This window comes from Berghia stephanieae, chromosome 4 (genome assembly GCF_034508935.2).
Source record: "Berghia stephanieae isolate SIO BIC M18660-M18661 chromosome 4, UCSD_Bste_1.3, whole genome shotgun sequence".
Taxonomy (NCBI): Eukaryota; Metazoa; Mollusca; class Gastropoda; order Nudibranchia; family Aeolidiidae; genus Berghia; species Berghia stephanieae.
In genome coordinates, this window is record NC_088363.1 from 3,915,396 (window position 1) to 3,937,956 (window position 22,561).

General features: G+C 37.9%; 1 protein-coding gene across 1 annotated transcript in view; it reads right to left on the reverse strand.

Annotated features, from left to right (window-relative positions):
* LOC144971667 (uncharacterized) overlaps positions 1-22,561 on the reverse strand; it is a 77,656-nt gene that overhangs the window by 16,490 nt on the left and 38,605 nt on the right. The window contains exons 8-14 of the mRNA XM_078912741.1: positions 19,094-19,210; positions 17,619-17,895; positions 10,830-10,947; positions 7,351-7,546; positions 5,841-6,070; positions 1,284-1,435; positions 1-234 (exon numbers count right to left, since the gene is read on the reverse strand). The exon at positions 1-234 is cut by the window's left edge and continues 9 nt beyond it. Of these exons, the coding sequence (XP_078768867.1) occupies positions 1-234; positions 1,284-1,435; positions 5,841-6,070; positions 7,351-7,546; positions 10,830-10,947; positions 17,619-17,895; positions 19,094-19,210 (1,324 nt within the window). The remainder of the gene's footprint in view (positions 235-1,283; positions 1,436-5,840; positions 6,071-7,350; positions 7,547-10,829; positions 10,948-17,618; positions 17,896-19,093; positions 19,211-22,561) is intronic.

Genomic DNA, 22,561 nt, shown 5'->3' on the forward strand with positions numbered 1-22,561 from the left:
GCCCAAAGCGCTTTATTCGTCGCATCCACATCGTTGGGCGACGTATAGTTTGTCACGTCGTTTAACCATTCGTTGTCTGCGTTGCCTAGGAGACCAGTGAGGCCATTTTGTTTTTTAGAAAGGCGGACACCCAGCATTAGTTGCCCCGCGATGTTGGCGATCGTGACGGATGTACCGCCTTGGAAGACAAATCTCACCACATCTCTGACAAATGATTTTATAATTGTCTGTCCCCTGAGATTTTTTTTTTGGAATAAAATACAAAACAAAACAAAGGGTTAGAAATATGAAATCAGTATTCTTTTGAAATGTAATCAATCATCTAAAACGGCTTTATGTCGGGATAAGCCTGATGCGAGCTCTGAAATAAAGGAAATGACATTTTAATATTCTAGTTTATGTCGATTTAAGGTACCAGATTTATTCTCCTCAATTAAATATATTACAGGTAATTAAACGAATGTGAAACGAAAAGAAAATTGCATAATACCAAATACGGAACGATTCCGTCTTAAAACCGTCCTACAGGAGTAAAAATGCAGTAAAAACTGAAAGAAATATTAATATAGATGCATGTACTATAATTGAAATGTGGCCATTGGAAGACATTGGGCTGGGAAATCTTACAAAATCTAATGCAGACTTGCCTTCTTGAAAATATCGTAATTCGTAATTTTTTTTTGAGATAAAAATCGTAGTCGCTGTACGTAACTTTGAAAATCAACAATTTACCCTCGCAAGCGTTATTAAATAACACTTCAAAATCCTTAAAATTAGATAGTTTGGCTTCTTTTTTCTCTATCATTCTCTTTGTTTTATTGACTTTAAAATGCTCATAAAGTTCTGAAATTGAAGCCAAAATTCAGTAATTTACGAATGTAAGCAGGTCTGTGAATGGTAGATTTATACATCTGACGTCATATTACAAATCAATCGCTAGCTCAAAATGACTAGCAATACACAAAAAGCCAGCAGGAACTAACGTGTTTTACATTGCACCATCAGTATTTTAACACCACTGTTTTCTTTTTCACCACCTCTCTGGCGCTGGTCTCCGGCGACTGCAGACGTGTTTTTGTCAGTGCTCTGTGTTTTTCAAAAATTTCCTTTTGGATGAATAAAGTACATTATTATTATTCTTCCCTTTTGTTACTGCTGTTGGCTGGGGAGAGGAATTTAACATCGAAAATCCCCGGTTATATATTTTGTTTGTTTTTGTTTTTCTTGTTGTTGTTGTTTTGTGATAGTTTTTTGTGTTTAATAATCATTTATCGTGTACTAACCTCTTGAATAAAAATGGATAAGAGAAGTTGGTTAGCTCGGAGGATTTAATGCTCGTCACCCCGTTTTCTTTAGCTGCAAATGACATGACGAGTTTGCCGGATTTCACTGCCACCTCACTCAAAGCTTGACAATCATAGTTTCCTTTGCAAGGCTTTAAACAAAAAGGTAATATTATGTATATTAAAACTTGAGCTTGAGCTTGTATAAAAGGCAATACCCATTAAATGTGCAAAAAGCGCTTTACAGGGGATCCCTAGACAACAGCAACACTTAACAGGTAGGACGAGACATGACGCCTCTTTAGCGATATTATAATTTTTTTCGAACGGACACAACGTTTTTAAACCGCCAGGTACTCATTTTACACCGGTGAGAGAATGTGAGTAAAGAGCCTTTTCCAAAGATTCAACTATACGCTTCTCGGGATTCGAACCCAGGACACCGACTATCATAACACAAGACCACATAGCCGCGCATCGTAGATAGACTGTCAATAAAGACTAATAAAGAAGGATATAAATATAACAATGCTGGGAGGCCAATTATATGTTAAGACAAAGTTTCTCGTCAATATGTAAGAGAAAGGCATTTCTTTTTCAGTTTACATTAGACTTCAAGAGAAACTTGTCAGCCAATCCCATTTTTGAATGTGCATTTTGAATTTATTTCACTCATCGTGTTTTAATTTTGAATTATACTGTTTTGAATTAATTTTTCAGTCTATATTAAGTTTATTCAGAACTGGTTATGTGCTCCACAAGACCAGAATTGGAGTCTGGGATGTGAGAAGCATAAATAGCACAGGAGCTGTTGCACATGTTGTTAGAGAGATGTGAGAAGCATAAATAGCACAGGAGCTGTTGCACATGTTGTTAGAGAGATGTGAGAAGCATAAATAGCACAGGAGCTGTTGCACATGTTGTTAGAGAGATGTGAGAAGCATAAATAGCACAGGAGCTGTTGCACATGTTGTTAGAGAGATGTGAGAAGCATGTATATAGCACAGGAGTTGCTGCACAGGTTGCTGGAGAGATGTGAGAATCGAAGCATGTATATAGCATAGAAGTTGCTGCACAGGTTGCTAGAGAGATGTGAGAAGCGAAGCATGTATATAGCATAGAAGTTGCTGCACAGGTTGCGAGAGAGATGTGAGAAGCATGTATATAGTACAGGAGTTGCTGCACAGGTTGCAAGAGAGATGTGAGAAGATTGTATAATATATCACAAGAGTTGCTGCAAAGGTTGCTAGAGAGCTGTGAGAAGCGAAGCGTGTATATAGCATAGAAGTTTCTGCAAAGGTTGCTAGAGAGCTGTGAGAAGCGAAGCGTGTATATAGCACATGAGGGATATTCTTGGTTTCAGAGAATGCAGGTGGACCGGTGCAGGAAAGACTACATTAACAACTGGAGAAATATTGTTACACTCAGGAAAGGAGAGCGCACATAGAGGAGGAGTTGCACATCATAATGTCCAATAGAGAATCAAAAGCAATGATGAAATGGACAGCGGTCAGCCCTAGACTCGTCACGGCTAGATTTTACTCCAGATACAGGAACGTGACCATCGTTCAAGTTTACCTCATGTGCACCCTGGTGCTGAGAGAATTAAGATAAGGTTAAGGTTAACATTGGAAATTCCAAGCTACCTTAAATGGTATAAAGAGTTGCTTCTGACCCATAGACCGCAATGTGTAAAATTGGGTGTAACTAAATGACAAATTGCCATATTTATGGACAATGAAGATCTATCATCATTATTATTAGTAGTAGTAGTAGTAGTAGTAGTAGTAGTAGTAGTAGTAGTAGTAGTAGTAGTAGTAGTAGTAGTAGTAGTAGTAGAAGTAGTAGTAGTATTTTTATTATTATTATTATTTATTATTATTATTATTGTTATTATTATTATTATTATTATTATTATTATTATTATTATTATTATTATTATTATTATTATTATTATTATTATTATTATTATTATTATTATTATTATTATGTTCCACCTAAGAGCAGTTAGTCTCCTGGCATGAGATTGAGTGAGGACAGACACACGAACAAGCAAGCAAGACTGTCATATTCTATTATTCCCATGATATCTGGAGCATTTGGAGACTACATTTGAGCTTTATATAGCGCAATATCCACTAAATGTGTTCAAAGCGCTTTACAAGGGGTCCCCGGTCAACAGCAACATTTAACATGTAGGACGGGACATGACGCCTATTAGGCAATATTACATTTTTTCGGACAAAGACAACACTGTTAACGGCGAGGTACTCATTTTACACCTGAGTACGGTGAGAGAAAGTGAGTAAAGAGTCTTTTCCAAGGACTCAACTATTCGCCGAGCGCGAGGCTCGAACCCAGGACCTTCCGATCCGAGAGCGAGTGTCAAACCACAAGACCATATAGCCGCACTACAATCGGAATTGAAAAGCCGTGTCGTCACATCTTATACTTTTCCAGTTCCAAAATCATTGGAATTGTGTATAGAACTAGTCCTTCGGAGGACTGATAATGAATTAGTTACATAATATGTGACCCATCGTCTCAAAACGATAATTTGTCGGAACGAACCAGATGCTTAAATGTTAAACTGGTCAAAAATATAAATTGTTGGCATTAGCACCCTAAAATATGGTATTCATTTTCCTCAATAAAACATACAAACTTAACACAAGTCTGATATTTCTGGCTATAAATTCACTTTTCAACATCTTAACCAACCCGACTTAATACCGTTTTGAGGCGAAGGGTCACATATTGAATCATAAGGTGGCATAACAATGTGTGTAGCAGGATGTATAGACAGATTTTAATGTTTACGGGATGTACAAGAGAAACGATGGATGATAATTTATTGACGACCAGAATGTACTTAGACCAGGAAATCGATGTCATCTCTCTGAAAACAGAAGATCATTTGTGACCCACCGTATCAAAGCGGTATTATGTCGGGATCCACTTGGTAAAGGAAATTGAATTCATAGCCAGAAATATCCAACTTGGGTTTGATTTCTGTACGTTATTGTGGACTATAAAGACTATGTCTTGCATTGCAAAAACTTCTAAGCTCCAATTTCTCATGATTTTATCTCTAAATTCACTTTTTTGGGTCTGAATAATCCCGACATAATACGGTTTTGAGACGGAGGGTCACATTTTTTCACAAGATATGAATTCAGTCCTCCGGAAGAGTGGTTTTCATACCTCCAATGAGATAGGCACACGTTTTTGACGTTACACTTTTATTCTCTTTCGAAGGTGCTAAAACATTCGAAGTTCATGAAATTTTCTTTATAGTTGAACTCTTTACATCTAACATTGATCGAGTCATCAGCGTATTAGTAGAGTCACCGCCTTTTTATCTATTTTGATTTCATAATTTTGAGAACCCTCTATTGTCCATATCGAAGCACTTCTGGAGAAATGTGGCCTGATTCCCTAGAGCGCCTCACATTCCTATAGTTTGGTGGAACACGTCCAGATTGTACTATCCTTTCAGCACAAATATGTCAAGAGGCACCAACATACATCAAAACAGGGATGATTGTGGCTTTCAATATTTTCACTTTTGTTTTAGTGTTTATATGTGACCCATCGTCTCAAAACGATATTATGTCGGAACGAACCAGATGCTTAAAAGCCGAATTAAATGTTAAACTGGTCAAAAATATAAATTGTTGGCATTAGCACCCTAAAATATGGTATCCATTCTCCTCAATAAAACATACAAACTTAACACAAGTCTGATATTTCTGGCTATAAATTCACTTTTCAACATCTTAACCAACCCAACTTAATACCGTATTGAGGCGAAGAGTAACATATTATTTGATTTCATAATTATAATTGCCAATATTTGTTCAATTGTTTCTTCTAAAGTTGTTTTTGTTATTTTTGTTTTTTATCTCGCCATTTAATAATGTTAATGATATTCTGAAAACATGTACAATCATCCTTATGTTTTTTCTATCTTGTTTATTTTATATGTACATGCACAGGCTTTTTGAATTCAAGATGAGGTCAGATAATTAATATAAAAATATAAACACTCACACGCACCCTCCCGCTCACACAAACACTCACTCATAATATATATATATATATATATATATATATATATATATATATATATATATATATATATACGTGTGTGTGTATGTGTGTGTGTGTTTGTGTTGCTAACAATAAAGCATATATAGGTGTGAAGAATATAACCGTAAGTAGAGCAAAATCAGTATTTAATGTGTTTTTAAAAAATCAATTTATAATTAAGAATATTCGTCATAACACGGTTCTACTGTGTGTGAAAAACAGATGGAGATAGAATGCTGGATTTAAGAACGCAATTTCATGACAATGCTTAAATATTTCTTCAATGGTAAGATTGCTGACATTGAACTCTTAAAAAAGACAACAACAACAACAACAAAAAAGAAAAAAAAACATATAAATAAAACCATTACAGTCAAATCACTATTTTCAAACAAAGATATTATCATAAAATCAATTTTTGTGGATGCATAAATCAGATTTCAAGAACTAGGCATCAACCTTTACCACGTAATATCCATCCACTATGATCTGTTTCAACTTCAAAAGACGATAAGCACCAGATTGCACAACTGTCATGGATGCACCGTCTAGAGTGATAACTTCCCGGCTAAAAGCAACTGAGTGGTGACCTCCCCCTCTGGAACTGCGAGTGAGACGGGCCGTTGAACAATCTTTTCCATAAAAATCTTTGCTACAAATGTTGCAAGAGTATATCTTATTGCTGCTCCGAAATCCTGAAAATAAACATTATAATTTAACCCTCTCCTTACCAGCAATTTTCACGATTTTCCCCAAAACTTCACAGAAAAATAGATTTTTTATCACTCAAACAAAACAGCAGTAAGTTCTTGTGATAAATAATGTCTTTAGCGAAACATGCTCTACAACACACTGTTCATTTTATTTAAATTTTATGATGTACAAGAGAAATTTGAATAAGAAAAACGTTGGTTGTATCGTAACGACACCCCGCCCCCACCCCACCCAATCCTCATAAGTTGCACTCACTAACACGCGAGATCATCATAGTTTTACACTGCTCCATCGCTGCTTGTATCGCTTTTTGACTGGAATTGGCCGTGAAGGGGAGAGTGTGTGCTCTTCTCTCTTTGGTCACCAACCATGACTTGGCTACATAGGCCGTTAACAGCGTTGTCTCTGTCCGAAAAAAATTGTAATATCGCCTAACAGGCGTCATGTTCCACGTGGTACGTGTTGCTATTGGTCATGGATATTTTGAGCACGTTTGGTGGATATTACGCTTGATAAAAAAAAAAGTTCAAATTATTGTCTAATCCAAATATAATAGGGTGGACGTCAATAAAGATCATCCATCCCTGCTCTTTTATGTCCGGCAATCCTGTTTATACGCCTATTCATTCTACTACTAGAATAGTTTTGCCCCCTTATGATTCAATAATATGTAACCTATTCATTAGTCCTCCGAAGGACTGGTTACATACACACTTCCAAAGAGTTTGGAAGCGGGAAGAGCAGGTGTGACTTTACGACATCTGTCGTATTTTTTTTTAAATTGAACTTTTTATATAGCGCAATATCCACTAAACGTACTCAAAGCGCTTTACAAGGGGTCCCTGGCCAACAGCAACACTTAAAATACAGGACGGGACATGACAGCTGTTAGGCGATATTACAATTTTTTCGACAGATACAACGCTGTTAACAGCCATGTACTCATTTTACACCTGTGTACGATGAGAGAATGTGAGTAAAGAGCCTTTTCCAAGGCCTCATCTATGCGCCGAGGGAGGTTTGAGCCCAGGACCTTCCGGTACGAAAGCGAGGGTCATACTAGTCATACTACTAGACCAAATAGCCGCACATATTACAGTAGGTATGGTTGCATTTAGAATCCAGTCAATCTCAGTAGGTAGACGGCTGACCACACACTCTAGGTTTATCGCAATACAATCATAATTAAAATGGTTCTACACCGAGGACTTTGTCTTAATCGGACCACACTGTACTTAAGTTTCTTTGTCCGCCTGCCTACCTTTCGTATACCAGGCATGTTTATATTGCTGACCAGTGAATCTCGAATTACAAATGCATATTCCCTCTTCTTGTTGACAGATACCGCGATGTGAGCAAGCGTTGGGGCAATGCAGTTGACACGAGGCCCCGTGGTAGCCTGGAATACACTGACATCGACCCAGCTCCGTTTCAAAGTCTAACTCCAAATATGTCAACTGTAAAATAGATGATAATATATGTGAGAAACGTTTAAAAAATCCCTTTATTCAATAATGCCTTACTCGACACCTCGTCGGCGCTGTACGATTGTAGACAGTTTCGGTAATTTTGTATTTTGTTTCAAACTTCTGTTACAAAAGTACAAAGTTCACCGTTGTTTCTACTTGGAATGGGGCGCCTTTAAGAGTTTGATAAATTTGAGACCGCATTTGTTCCACGCGATTCTTATCCGGTGACAGGGCTGGCCACATTAAGGGTTCACCATTGTTATCCCTCAAGAAGCTCTGGGTGGTTAGTTGTCGAAGGCCACGAGGTTGAATGTCGTTATTGCCAGGGTGATTGATAAACAGAATATCGTCTGGTTACTAGACTTAATGGATGTATTACTGAGCGTTCAGTCGCCTGTAACCATTCTTCTGGAGTCACTTGTATGTGGTTGTGAGCATATTATTGTTCACGATTCATGTTGTGCTCTTTACTCAGCATCAGCCGAACAGCAGGAGGTCTTGCGAACAGACCTATCTCCAGAAGTTGTTGTCGCATTGTGTGGTTGTTGCAGTGCCCGATTTCCTGAAGATTGGGAATGTTGTTTTTTCATGCATATGAAAAATATCTTCATCAGTGTGGGCAATGGTTTCCTCATAGCCATCCAAGCTTTAGGATATCTTTAAGTCTCTCCTTACCGGTCATTTTCAGAATTTTCCCCGATACACCCAATACAAAATTATATTTTTCTTACTCAAACAGGAAAGCACCAATTACATTCTAAACATAATATTATTATATATTAAGCAAATTGAGCCCTACAAACAGTTTCTAGCAATAACAAAAAGAAACATAATTTAAATTTTGTGATGTAAAATTGAAATCAGAATGAGAAATTATTGGTTTTATCGTAACGAATTTGACGATTTTCCAATGGTTGGTAAGGAAAGGGTTAACTGACCCACTCAAAAAACGCCTGTGGTTTAAGCTACAGAATGAGAATTGAGATAATAATGTGATGAAATCTTAGCCACCCTGTTTACACCGTATCCACTCACTCCCAACTGTCAAAACAAACGTGTTGGTTGTTCACTGTTTTGTTTTGGCATGGTAATGTTTTGCGAGTGTTAAAAAGTTTTGAGGATATCGAGGTCTCGATGCAAAATAAAAATCTAACAGAAATTTGACTTTGTTGTCAACGAATTTGGAGAAATGTCCAACCTATCTGAACCCGAACGGGAAAACTTGCTCCAGTAAATGCATTCTGTTGTGTTCAGTTGTAATTTTATCTAATGATAATAAAATAGGGATCATTACGTGATTAATTTCAATCCACCATACTTCATTTCAAGCGATGGATATATGAATATATATATATATATATATATATATATATATATATATATATATATATATATATATATATATATATATATATATGGCACAATTGTAAGCAGGATTGGATTTGATTTACCATGATATATAAATAGGGGGCAGCGTGGCTCAGTGGTACGGTCTTTGCTTCGTACCCGAATGGTACCGAGTTTTATCACACGCCGCTGCGATGTGAGGCCTCGCCCTAGCTCTATTTGCGGCGCTGCACCTGGGTTATTCCAGTCTTCCCTTGGAATAGACCCGAGAGACAAATTTCCCCTTTAGGATGAATAAAGTGAATTTTCTTCTATTTAATTATGTTATTTTATTTTATTTCCTGTTTTAATGCAAATTTTTTTTGCCGTGGATAGCATATCGGAATCGTAATGTTTCTTTTGATAATACATGATATAATAAATGAGATTTTATATAGCGCAATATCCACTAAATATGCTCAAAGCGCTTTACAAGGGGTCCCTGGTCAACAGCAACATTTAACATGTAGGACGGGACCTGACGCCTGTTAGGCGATATTACAATTTTTCGGACAAAGACAACGCTGTTAACGGGCAGGTACTCATTTTACACACCTGAGTACGGTGAGAGAATGTGAGTAAAGAGCCTTTTCCAAGGGCTCAACTATGCGCCGAGAGCGAGGCTCGAACCCAGGACCTTCCGATCCGAAAGCGAGTGTCATACCACAAGACCACATAGCCGCACGACTTCGGCACAAGTCACAAGCTAGTGTCAATAGCACCAGCCTCAACAGAGCCCCGTATACAAGGAGAAAAGTAACAACTGACAGAGTGTGTGTGTGTGGGGGGGGGGGGGGGTGGTAAAGAGAAGGGATGGATAGACAATGGAGTAAAAAGTGAATAGGTGGGGGGAGGGGGGGGGGAGGGTTCGCGAGAGAAGCCTTAACCTTGGATGAATGATTATGTAATGTATGTGCGTAATGAGGAGGGATTTGTTATGAAAGCTGATGATTCAGAATGATTGTGGAGGCATTCAGAATGATTGTGGAGGTATTCAGAATGATCGTGGAGGTATTCAGAATGATTGTGGAGGCATTCAGAATGATTGTAGAGGCATTCAGAATGCTTGTGGAGGCATTCAGAATGATTGTGGAGGCATTCAGAATGATTGTGGAGGCATTCAGAATGATTGTGGAAGCATTCAGAAGGATTGTAGAGGCATTCAGAATGATTGTAGAGGCATTCAGAATGATTGTGGAGGCATTCAGAATGATTGTGGAGGCATTCAGAATGATTGTGGAGGTATTCAGAATGACTGTAAAGGCATTCAGAATGATTGTGGAGGCATTCAGAATGATTGTGGAGGCATTCAGAATGATTGTGGAGGTATTCAGAATGATTGTGGAGGCATTCAGAATTATTGTGGAGGCATTTAGAATGATTGTGGAGGCATTCAGAATGATTATGGAGGCATTCAGAATGATTGTAGAGGCATTCAGAATGATTGTGGAAGCATTCAGAATGATCGTGGGAACAAATTGTGATGTCAAAAAAGAACTGGTTCCAGTCTCATTGGAAGTGTAAAGCCGATCTTCCTGAGGACTGGATACATACCTTTTGTAATTGATCTTCTGATTTCTAGTCTAAAATATGCTGGTTGTCAAGACACATCATTCATCCTCGCTCTTTTCCGTATCGTAATCCTAATAATGAACCTATAATTATACTCTACTTCTAAAATAGTTAAACCATTTTATGATTCAATATGTAACCTATTCATTATTAGTCCGTCAAAAGTCTGGTGAACACCCACACTTCCAATGATTTTGGAACCGGAAATTTAGAGAGTGTGATGTCACGACATTTCTGCCCTATTGCCAAAGACAGCATCACAATCACACCTTGATGGACAAATTAGTTTCAAGAGCTGAAATTGTTGTCATACCTTATTTATGTTGGCATCACAGACTTTTTTCTTTATCGTCTTGATAGAGATGGTATAGTTTTTCGTACCAAATGGATTGCCCAAATGCCAATAAGCATTTCTTCCCAAACGCAGTAATCTGGTTCGATAAAGACAGCAAAAAATGTAAGAGAAAGAGCGCAATCACATCTACATGGGTAAGCTGAAAAGTCTTGACCCTTCCCTGATATTTGCAATATTATAAAAAGATACAACATTGACAGGTATCAAGTAATGCCCAGTTCATTTCCATTCCGTTTATTATTTTAAATTTCAGTAATGTCACTGTTCCAATCCAGGCACAGGCAACGACAGCAGCAGCTGAAAAGTTTTGACCTTTCCCTGATATTTGCAAAACTATAAAAAGATACAACATTGACAGGTATCAAATAATGCCCAGTTCATTTCCATTCCGTTTATCATTTTAAATTTCAGTATAGTCAATGTTCTGGTTCGATAAAGAAGCTTCGTCACAACGCACCTTTCAACCAGATTTGAGCTTTGAGCTTTATATTTGAGCTTTATATAGCGCAAAATCCACTAAATGTGCTCAAAGTGCTTTACAAGGGGTCCCTGATCAAGAGCAACATTTAACATGTAGAACGGGACATGACGCCTGTTAGGCAATATTACAATTTTTCGGACAAAGGCAACGCTGTTAACGGCCAGGTACTCATTTTACAACTGAGTACGGTGAGAGAGCCTTTTTCCAAGGAATCAACTATGCGCCGAGCTCGAGGCTCGAACCCAGGACCTTCCGACCGAAAGCGAGTGTCATACTCTGCGGTTTCGGGCTAGTTCCCACAACGGGTACATGTTGGACAGGTGGCAAGTCCCCACTGATGTAGTGACCGTAGCTGTTGCATCTCATCGAAGAGGAAGTCACGTGACCTCCATCGACACAACACATTCGAGTTGCATCCTCCAGCACCTTGCCATCATTACCAAAAAAAATATGACCCTTCGTCTCAAAACGGTATTATGTCGGGATGGACCGGATGCTAAAAAGTCAAATCATAGTTAAACTGGTCAAAAATATGAAACGTTGGTATTTAGCACAGCAAAATATGATATTCCTTCTCCTCTATAACGCATAAAACTCAACTTCAGTACGATATTTCAGGCTGCAAATGTCATTTTCAGCATCTTAATCATCCCGACCGTTTTGAGACGGGTCACAAATGTCCCCTTGAGGGATCTCTCAAATTTTGGAAAAATGATAAAGTTACTTTTGAGCTAAAGCGGGACTTCAAAGGGTGGTGGCGGGGGATGGGGGGGGGGGGGGGGTTACGACTTCATGAAAACAACTTCTTCCAATGTGATCATGCGTTTGCTGGAGCATTTTCAGTATCCAATGAAACATTTCTTTTTGGCATCAGGAAGATCCAACTCTTTTCGCTATAAAATTCCAGGCCTTTGGAGTTTTTTTTTATTATCTATGCGTGGCTTGGATAAATTTGTCATTTTAAAAATGATTTGCTGCGGTTAGCTCTCTCCTTACCAGCTTTTTTTAGAATTTCCCCCGAAAATTCCCACCCACCCATCACAAAAATAGACTTTTCTTTCTCAAACTAGTAACAATTGAGCTCTACAATACAGTGGTTAGTATTAATAGCTGTAATCAAAGGATTTCTTTACATTTTGTGATGTACAAGCGAAATCAGAATTAGACGATTGTTGGTTGCATCGAAACGGATGTGACGATTATCCTATGGTTGGTAAGGAGAGGGTTAATGCAGTTTGTGGACGACCACTGTGAGCCTGGTCAATAATTCTGGTAGGACAGCATCAGTTCCAGTAGAACACTTAATCAATCCACCTTTGACTGTCAACTTGACAATAAATATGTCACCATAAACAAATTTCATTTCATCAACGTTTACAGGTGGACTTCTCTCTGCAGTAAGGAAATCAACTACATCAAACTATTAAGTGCATGGTCCCTTTTAAGTGGTTACTTCGTCCAACATTTTGGGTATCTAAGTTTTATTTCATATAAGATAATTTTTAAAAACAAGAAAAAAGCAGGTAATCAAATTTGGTGACACCAATGGAAGAATGATTGCACTCATTTTGATTTATGGTGTTTACTATATCCGATAGCGTCAAGACCTTCCTGGAACATCTATTACGTTTAAAATCGACAGAAAAAGGTGAATAGATAACACCACGGAAGAAGAAGGATAATAAAGACTTATTTTATATTTTATTCAAAGCGGGAAAGGGGGGGGGGGAGGTAAACGTTACAATTCTAAGTAAATAATTTTCTCACCCAATGCCCCGTGTGTAAACTCTAGTTTACGTTAGGGGGTAAGATATTATAATGATTATCATTCATTTATCCATTCATAAAATCAGAGACGTAACGTAATAGGATTCAAAAGTCGTGAGCTGACTTCCATCGTAATGACGCTTAGTTCTAAACTATCGGAACAATGACATTGGAACAACCCCTTATTGCCCATGTGGAACCGACCATGAAACCACTTTACATGTGCTTATGGATTGCCCATTATACAACGTGCAACGTTCGAACCACTGGGTCACCCCTACAACACTCAACACAAAGCTCTATGGTGAGGCTGAGGACCTAAAGCGGACCACAGACTTCATAGCAGATATTGGACTGCAGCCATAGATGTCCATCAGAGGAACGAAGAAGAAGAAGAAGGAACAATGGCGGACGCCATTAACTCCATCACCGCCCTTATGAAGTACTTCTCCGACGAGCATAAAAGTGTATCCAGAGGAGAAAAACATTATAAATCTGATCATGTTTTGACATTTATACATTCTGATCACATGACATGTGAAAAAGTTGCAGCCAGCATGAAGAATAAAGATTACCGATTTTCTTTGTTTAGAACCAAGCTGCTGGTTGCTCGGCAGACGTAACATCATCAGACTATTGAATCCTATTTTGTTTGCTTTTTCGACATGCCAACTTTTCATTAGTTAAGTTTTGACAATAGATCTGACATGCAATAATATATTTAAAAAAGCACATGTTTAAACTTCAATCAAGAAGCAAGACATGAGTAACTGAAATGCGACGTGAGCAATCCTAAGAAAAGGACATGCCGCGCATTGAGTAACAAAGGATGCGTTCTGAAGATTCTCACACCACTAGTAAACCTAGTTGCAGAGAAAAACAAGGAAGAAAGCATAAATTCGATATTTTAGAGAATTGTGTTATCAAAATGGATGCCTTGAAATCATGTCATTGGGACAGCATGACTCAGCGGTATGGTTTTTGCTTCGTACCCGAAAGGTACCAAGTTCGACTACCCGCCGCGTTTTGTGGCCTTAAGCAAGTCACCTAGCCTTAGTTCACTTTGCGGCGCTGCACTGCGGCTGACGCCTGGGTTATTCCAGTCTTCCCTTGGAATAGACCCTAAAGAAAAATTTCCCCTTAGGGATGAATAAATGGAATTTTTTAATTTTTTTATTTTAATTTATAATCAAGAACTTATCACTTAGCGGCGAATGGAAAGCATTTTCAACAATGAGAGAACAACATCGCTGTTTCAGAATCAACTGTGTGAAGGGACATGAGAAAGGCAGGCTGCACATTTCGAAAACATTCATCGGGGAAGAATAATATCATCATATGACAATAATGTGAAAATCCCCGCTTAGTTTCAGCAAGGAATCACCGTCTGAGGCAGATAAAGGAAAAAAATAAAAGAAGGTTATAGCAATGCATTAATTCATGAGATTAGCCAAGACACTGTCACTTCAATTATGGAGCAGTCAATGGAATGTAACACTTCTCACAAATTCTCGAACCTCCACTTATTTAAAACCACAATTGAAATTATAATTTATATATAAATTTCAAATCACACGCTTATTGTAAATACCTATAGATAGCATGAAGTTGACGTCACTCGGGTCTTTGCTATTGTTTTTTGCCATCCCCGTTTATTAGAAATTCTCACTAAACTGAATTAACCAGACTATAAACGTTCAAGGTTACGCATATTCTTCTCTGTTGGTCTGTTATACTTCCGGGTAGCAATGTTGTGATTTCTTAGCTAAGCGCATACTATCTATAAACGTTCAAGGTTACGCATAGTTTTGTGTGTTGGTCCGTTATACTTCCTGATGACAATGTTGTGAGCTTTTTAGCCAAGCGCATACTATAGATAGGTCGATGATGACGTCACTCAGGTCTTTGTTATTGTTTTTTTTGCCATCCGCGTTTATGAGTAATGCTCACTGAACCGTATTAGTTCATGGATACGCACAGTTTTGTGTGTTGGTCCGTTATACTTCCGGATGGCAATGTTATGGGTTTCTTAGCCAAGCGCATACTATCTATATTATAATGTGCGGCTATGTGGTCTAGTGGTATGGCACTCGCTTTCGGATCTGAAGGTCCTGGGTTCGAGCCTCGCTCGGTGCATAGTTGAGTCCTTCGAACAGATTCTTTACTCACATTTTCTCACCGTACTCAAGTGTCCAATTAGTACCTGGCCGTCAACAGCGTTTTCTCTGTCGGAAAAAAATTGTTATATCGCCTAAAAGGCGTCATGTCCCGTCCTAAATTATGTTAAATGTTGCTGTTGGCCAGCGACCCCTACTATCCATCGATAGTATAGATAGTTCGAAGATGACGTCACTCAGGTCTTTGTCATTGTTTTTTGCCATCCGCGTTTATGAGTATTGCTCACTGAACTGTATTAACCTGACTATAAACGTTCATGGATACATACAGTTTTGTGTGTTGGTCCGTTATACTTCCGGATGGCAATGTTATGAGCTTCTTCGCCAAGCGCATACTATCTATAAGCTTGCTCAAGAAGCTCAGAACATTGCCATCCGGAAGTATAATAGACCATCAGAAAACTCTGTGTAACAGTGAACGTCTATAGATAGAACGAAGATGACGTCACTCCTGTCTTTGTTATTGTTTTTTGCAATCCACGTTTTTGAGTACTTCTCACTAAACTGTATTAACCAGACTATAAAAGTTCATGGTTACACACAGTTTTGTGTGTTGGTCCGTTATACTTCCGGATGGCAATGTTGTGAACTTCTAAACCAAGCGCATACTATCCATAGATACAGTGCCCTTGGCTAGGAAGCTCACAACATTGCCATCCGGAAGTATAACGGACCAACACACAAACTCTGTGTAACCATGAACTTTTATAGTCAGGTTAATACAATTTAGTGAGAACAACTCACAAACGCGGATGGCAAAAACAATAACAAAGGTCTGAGTGACGTCATCTGCATACTATCTATAGATAGAATGCGCTTGGCCAAGAAGCTCACAACATTGCCATCCGGAAGTATAAGGGACCAACACACAAACTCTGTGTAACCATGAACTTTTATAGTCAGGTTAATACAGTTTAGTGAGAACAACTCACAAACGCGGATGGCAAAAACAATAACAAAGGTCTGAGTGACGTCATCTGCATACTATCTATAGATAGAGTGCCCTTGGCTAGGAAGCTCACAACATTGCCATCCGGAAGAATAACGGACCAACACATAAGACTATGTGTAACCTTCAACGTTTATAGTATGGTTAATACAGTTTACTGAGAATTACTCATAAACGCGGGTGGAAAAAAACAATTACATTAACATCGACCCGAGTGACGTCAACTTTACACTATCTATAGATAGTATGCAGATGACGCCTTTGTTATTGTTTTTGCCATCCGCGTTTGTGAGTTGTTCTCACTAAACTATATTAACCAGACTATAAAAGTTCATGGTTACACATAGTTTTATGTGTTGGTCCGTTATACTTCCGGATGGCAATGTTGTGAACTCATTGGCCAAGCGCATTCTATCTATTGTCTGATTGACAGAATAATTTAGTGAGAACTACTCATAAAATCGCTGGTGAAAAACAATAACAAGACATGAGTGACGTCAATAGGATTCATTAGTATGATGTAACGTCCGCCCAGCTACGAGCAGCTTGGTTCTAAACAAAGAAAAACGGTACTTTTTAATCTTCATGCTGGCTAGAACTTTTTCACATGTCATGTTATCAGAATGTATAAAGGTCAAAACATGATCAGGTTTATAATGTTTTTCTCCTCTGGATACACTTTTATGCTTGTCGGAGAAGTATTTCATATAGGGCGTCTGCAATTGTTCCGATAGAAACAATAAAAAACATATTTTATACCATGAATTTAGTCTTTTACCATCTGGGAGAAGGTTTTGTCAGATTAAATGTAGAACTAACAAGTATAAATCAACGTTCGTTCCATCAGCAATAAAAATTTTGAATATTTCATATGGTACAGAAAAAACAAGGATTGATTCGTTGACTGATTAACTAATTAATTTAATGTAAGATTAACTGACCAATTGATAATGATGATAGTTTTTGTTTTCGAATTGCCACAATCGTAACAAATTGAAAACGAAATGAATATGTTTATGTTGTGCATATCGCACGTGTGAAAGAAAGAGAGGAAGAGAGAGAGAGAGAGAGAGAGAGAGAGAGAGAGAGAGAGAGAGAGAGAATGAGAGAGAGGGAGAGAAAATAAGTAGGAGTGAAATATCTGTTCAATGTTACAGTTATCGTTTAACGTTATAACAAGTGTAACTAAATGACAAATTGCCATATTTATGGACAATAAAGATCTATTATTATTATTATAGTTTTGAACCAGTTACTAAATTACTATACGGCAATACGATAGAAGTGACGTCACGACTTTTGAATCATATTCCCTTCAAACAATAATATTTCCGTGTGGGACTAACAACAAATCAACAAAATTTTATTTTTACCCAGTTTGCACGGCGTAAGGATGAAACCCGGGGCGAAACCTGGTCTCCGATGAATTGATGGATGTTCCAACTAATCGGTTATAAGGTCCTTGATCGATCAATATCGCTCTGGAATTGAAACTGCTGTATCCTAGCCAGGCCTTGGCGTAACTGGCAGAAATGGGCACCAAACACGTGAAACGGGGAATGATGTCCTTGTTGACTAACGTATCGTTATGGATCCAGTCATACGTCCCGTTAGAACAGGGGATGGAGCAGTGTTGGCTTCCAACAAAGCCTGTAGTTAATTTTTTTTTTAAATAAAATAAAAAATAACTAAAAATGGAATTTTTATACAGCGGAATATCAAGTAAGCGTGCTCAATCAAGGTGCTTTACAAGGGGCCTCAAGTAAACAGCAACACTTAACATGTAGGACGTTTCATGACACTTGCTAGGCGATCTTATGTTTTTTGTTTTTTTTTGTTTTTGTTTTTTTTGTTTGTTTTTTTTATTCGGGCAGTGACGACGCTGCTAACGGACAGCCACTCAAGTTATTCCGGAGTGCCATGAGAGAATATTATTAAAGAGAATTTTCCAAGGACTCGACCATGCTCGGCTCGGGGTTCGAATCCAGGACCTTCCTGTCCGAAGGCCAATGTCATACCACTAGACCCCATAGCCGCGCATTCAATTAAACCTTATAAAAACCAGAGGAAGAAGAAGGAGGTAGTGTTGCGGACATAAGGTTATATTGTATTGGCAAATTAGGCTCGAACCTGGCATATTGTTACTCTCGAACCTTTTCAGTTTGGTGTGTGGGCGGGGCGGGATGTGGGGGTGGGAAGGGGGGGGGGGTTAAGGGAACATAATATAATTATTTTCCAAATTACATATAGACCTATTTCATATCTCTAATAGATGTTTAATAAAATTATCATCAACATCATCATCACCATCATCATCATCATCATCATCATCATCATCATCATCATCATCATCATCATCACCATCAACTTTATTATTATTATTATTATTATTATTATTATTATTATTATTATTATTATTATTATTATTATTATTATTATTATTATTGTTATTATTATTATTATTATTATTATTATTATTATTATTATTATTATTATTATTATTATTATTATTACGTTCATTTTACGCGGTATTGACCTGGTTCCCTTTGTGAATGAAGCGAGTGATCTGCCAACTCCTCAGCTATTTGAATCCACAAGTTCCTTGACTCCCCCCCCCCCCCCCCCCCCAAAAAAAAAACAAAAAAAAAAAACAACAACAACAACCCAAATAAAACAAAATCCGATCTAAACACCAATATGACACCAAAGACGGAGACACCCCAGGCGGTTTGCAGATGTGCAGGAAGATGCACAGACTACTAGTCCTGTATTCTCTATGGGTAGAAGTAGACGATAGCCCTCCCCCCCCCCCACCCACCCCCAACCCCACCCCCCTCCCCCGACTTACCCTCTTCGCATTCATTACATTTGGATGATTTGAATCCCGGGTTACAGGATTCACAGAAGGGGTCCGACCAGAATCCGTGGGTCACGTTTGCTGTACAGCTCTCGCACGGCTTCCTTTCTGCATAGGATGGCATCAATTCTTATATGTACATAGGGTTTGAATAGTCGTGACAACCCAATGACAGTACGTCATCATCATCATCATCATCATCATCATCATCATCATGATCATCATCATCATCATCATCCATCATCATCATCATCATCATCATCATCATCATCATCATCATCATCATCATCATCATAATACATATAATATAACATATACAATATAATAATAATAATAATAATAATAATAATAATAATAATAATAATATAATAATAATAATAATAATAATAATAATAATAATAATAATAATAATAATAACAATAATAATAATAATAATAATAATAATAATAATAATCAATAATAATAATAATAATAATAATAATAATAATAATAATAATAATAATAATAATATAATAATAATAATAAAATAAATAAAAATAAAAAGAAGAAGAAAAGAAGAAGAAGAAGAAGAGAGAGAGAGAAGAGAAGAGAGAGAAAAGGGAAGAAGAAGAAGAAGAGAAGAGAGGAGAGAGAGGGAGGAGGAGAAGAAGAAGAAGAAGAAGAAGAAGAAGAAGGAGGAGGAGGAGGAGGAGGAGGAGGAGGATTATAAAAATGATGATGATGATGATGATGACGACGACGATGATGAGTATGATAGTGACGATGATGATGAAGTCGATTATAGGGAGAGAAGAATCCATTTTGACAAAATAATTTTTTCAACCGAGTTTTTGATAAAAAGCAATATTCACCCCTCCTAGTTATCAAAAGAAAGTATACACTTGTTTTACCTACAGAATTGGTATGAAATACTGTTCTGGTTTATTAAAAACCTATGTGTAATCATAGCACTATCATTTATCTTTCATTTTGTTAGAATTTGTAACGTTTATGGTTGATCTTGTATGCAACATGGACTTTTTAAAACATGATCTTCAAAAAGAGAAGTACCAAGTCAAAACATACACTTTAATTTTGACAAACAATGACATTTTAATAAAATTATTTGTGTTCATTTCATTTGAAGTGAAGGTGAATCTAATTCAATCAGTAACGAGTATGTCTCTCGTTCGCTCCAATCACAGCATTGCATCTCCTACGCATGGAATTGGACAATCTGGCCAGCTGGTGTTGAGGAGTGTTATCCCAAACTGTTCTTACGGCGTTCATTTTGCGGGTCTAATGAACGAACTTGGGGGCCGATTACGTTCCACATATGTTATATCGGATCGAGATCGGGGGACATTGCAGGCCACAGTCTGATAACGTTCACATTATTCGCTGCTATAAATCCCTTATTACAATAGCTCGGTGTGATGGTGCATTGTCGTGTTGAGGTGAAAATTTAGGACGTTTATGACAAAATGGAATAACATGGGGTTGTAAAAGGTGCTGCATGTACCTTGCACCGGTTAGGGATGCATTTACTTGGACTAGAGGTGTCATATAGTTACTGCTTATTCCACCCCACACCATCACTTGTCCATATCCTCTGTTTGGGGATTCCAAGACACAAGAATCGTGAAATCACTCGTGTGATCGTCGGTAACAACGTAATCTATCGTCATTTCTTCCAATCACAAAGCGTGATTTATTTGAGAAGAGAACAAATGACCACGCATGCGTTGTCCAACACAGATGAGCACGGGGTCACTGAAGACGGGCCAACCAGAAGAGAGCAAATGACCACGCATGCGTTGTCCAACGCAGATGAACACGGGGTCACTGAAGACGGGCCAACCAGAAGAGAACAAATGACCACGCATGCGTTGTCCAACACAGATGAGCCCGGGGTCACTGAAGACGGGCCAACCGGTGATGTGCCCTTAGAAGTTGTCGCATCAACGGACGTTTGAGATAATGTCATGCTCTCTAAGTCTGCAACTAACAGTGTGTCGACTTATTCGTGTACCTGGAAACTCTAGCGCAGTTTCAGTCGCCGTCCTAAAAAAAATCAGATAGATGTAGGGTGCGTATAAAACGGTCCTCACCTTGTGTTGTTACTCGTGGTCTGCCAGTTCGATTTCGGTCCCTTACCATTTGTGTTATTTCAAATCGATCCACTAAGGACTATACAGTTCTCCTTGTGATATTAAACATTCCTGAGACATTGGTCACAGACTGTCCAGCTTGAAGATGACCAATGGCACGTGCACGTTGTTCTAAACCCAAGTCGTGGCTTGGCGTAGATTAATGGATGGTATTTTGTATTGTGTTTTCCTGCCTTGAAAATATTTCAAAAAGACACGGATGACAAAAAAAAAAAAAAAATCTACACGCTTCCTGTTCACAGTAAGGGGTTAAAAGGTTATTTTAGCACGTGCGCGACGTGGTGAGCGAATTTCAGTTCAAAAACAAAAACATCGACTATCGGTAAACAGAAAGGCTAATGGTAAACAACTCAGTGGAAAATCATTAGCCTACGTCAACGGATAAAAAGTAACGATTTTAAATGTGTATACTTTCTTTTGATCGCAAGTATATATGACTTATCATCTTTGAGACTTCCTTTCAAATTGACTTTGTACAATTGCTGGTCTCATAGATGGAACGAAATGGACGCCACACTCAGCTAATAGTTATAGATTTTAGACAGCCATTTTACATCTTTGTTCCCACTTAATCATATCAATAAGACGACCATAAACGTACAAGTGTACACATAGATTTGTGAATTGGTACGTTTTATCTGGCGCGCGGTTGTTGTGAGTTTTTTACCTATCAGCAAAGCATAGCGTCAATTATTTCTGAATTCCCTTAAACGTTTGCACAATGGGCTTGGCATACTCACACTGACTAACTGAAGAAATACAATATTTAGTTGGGTTATGTGGCCTAGTAGTATGAGCACTCGCCTTCGGATAGGAAGGTCCTGGGTTCCAGTCCCGAGTGGTGAATAGTTGAGTCTTTGGAAAAGGCTCTTTACTCATATTCTCTCACCATGCTCAGGTGTAAAACGAGGACCTGACCGTTAACAGTGTTGTCTTTGTCCGAGAAGAAAGATTGTAATATTGCCTTACATGCGTCATGCCTCGTCCTACTTGTAAAGTGTTGCGACTGGCTAGGGTCACCTTGTAAACCGGTTTCATCACGTTTCGGTAATATTGCGCAATATTAAAGCTATTTTTTTTGGTTCTCTGAATAATGTAAAGTTTCACGTAAATGTAATATGTAGCACACAGTCCTGACGATGGCTGAAAAGGTCTGAAACATTGATGTAGACTGACTCCAACATTGTTGTAAATATTAAATATATATATATATATAAATATATATATATATATATATATATATATATATATATATATTATAATAAATAAATAAATAAATAAATATATATATATATATATATATATATAT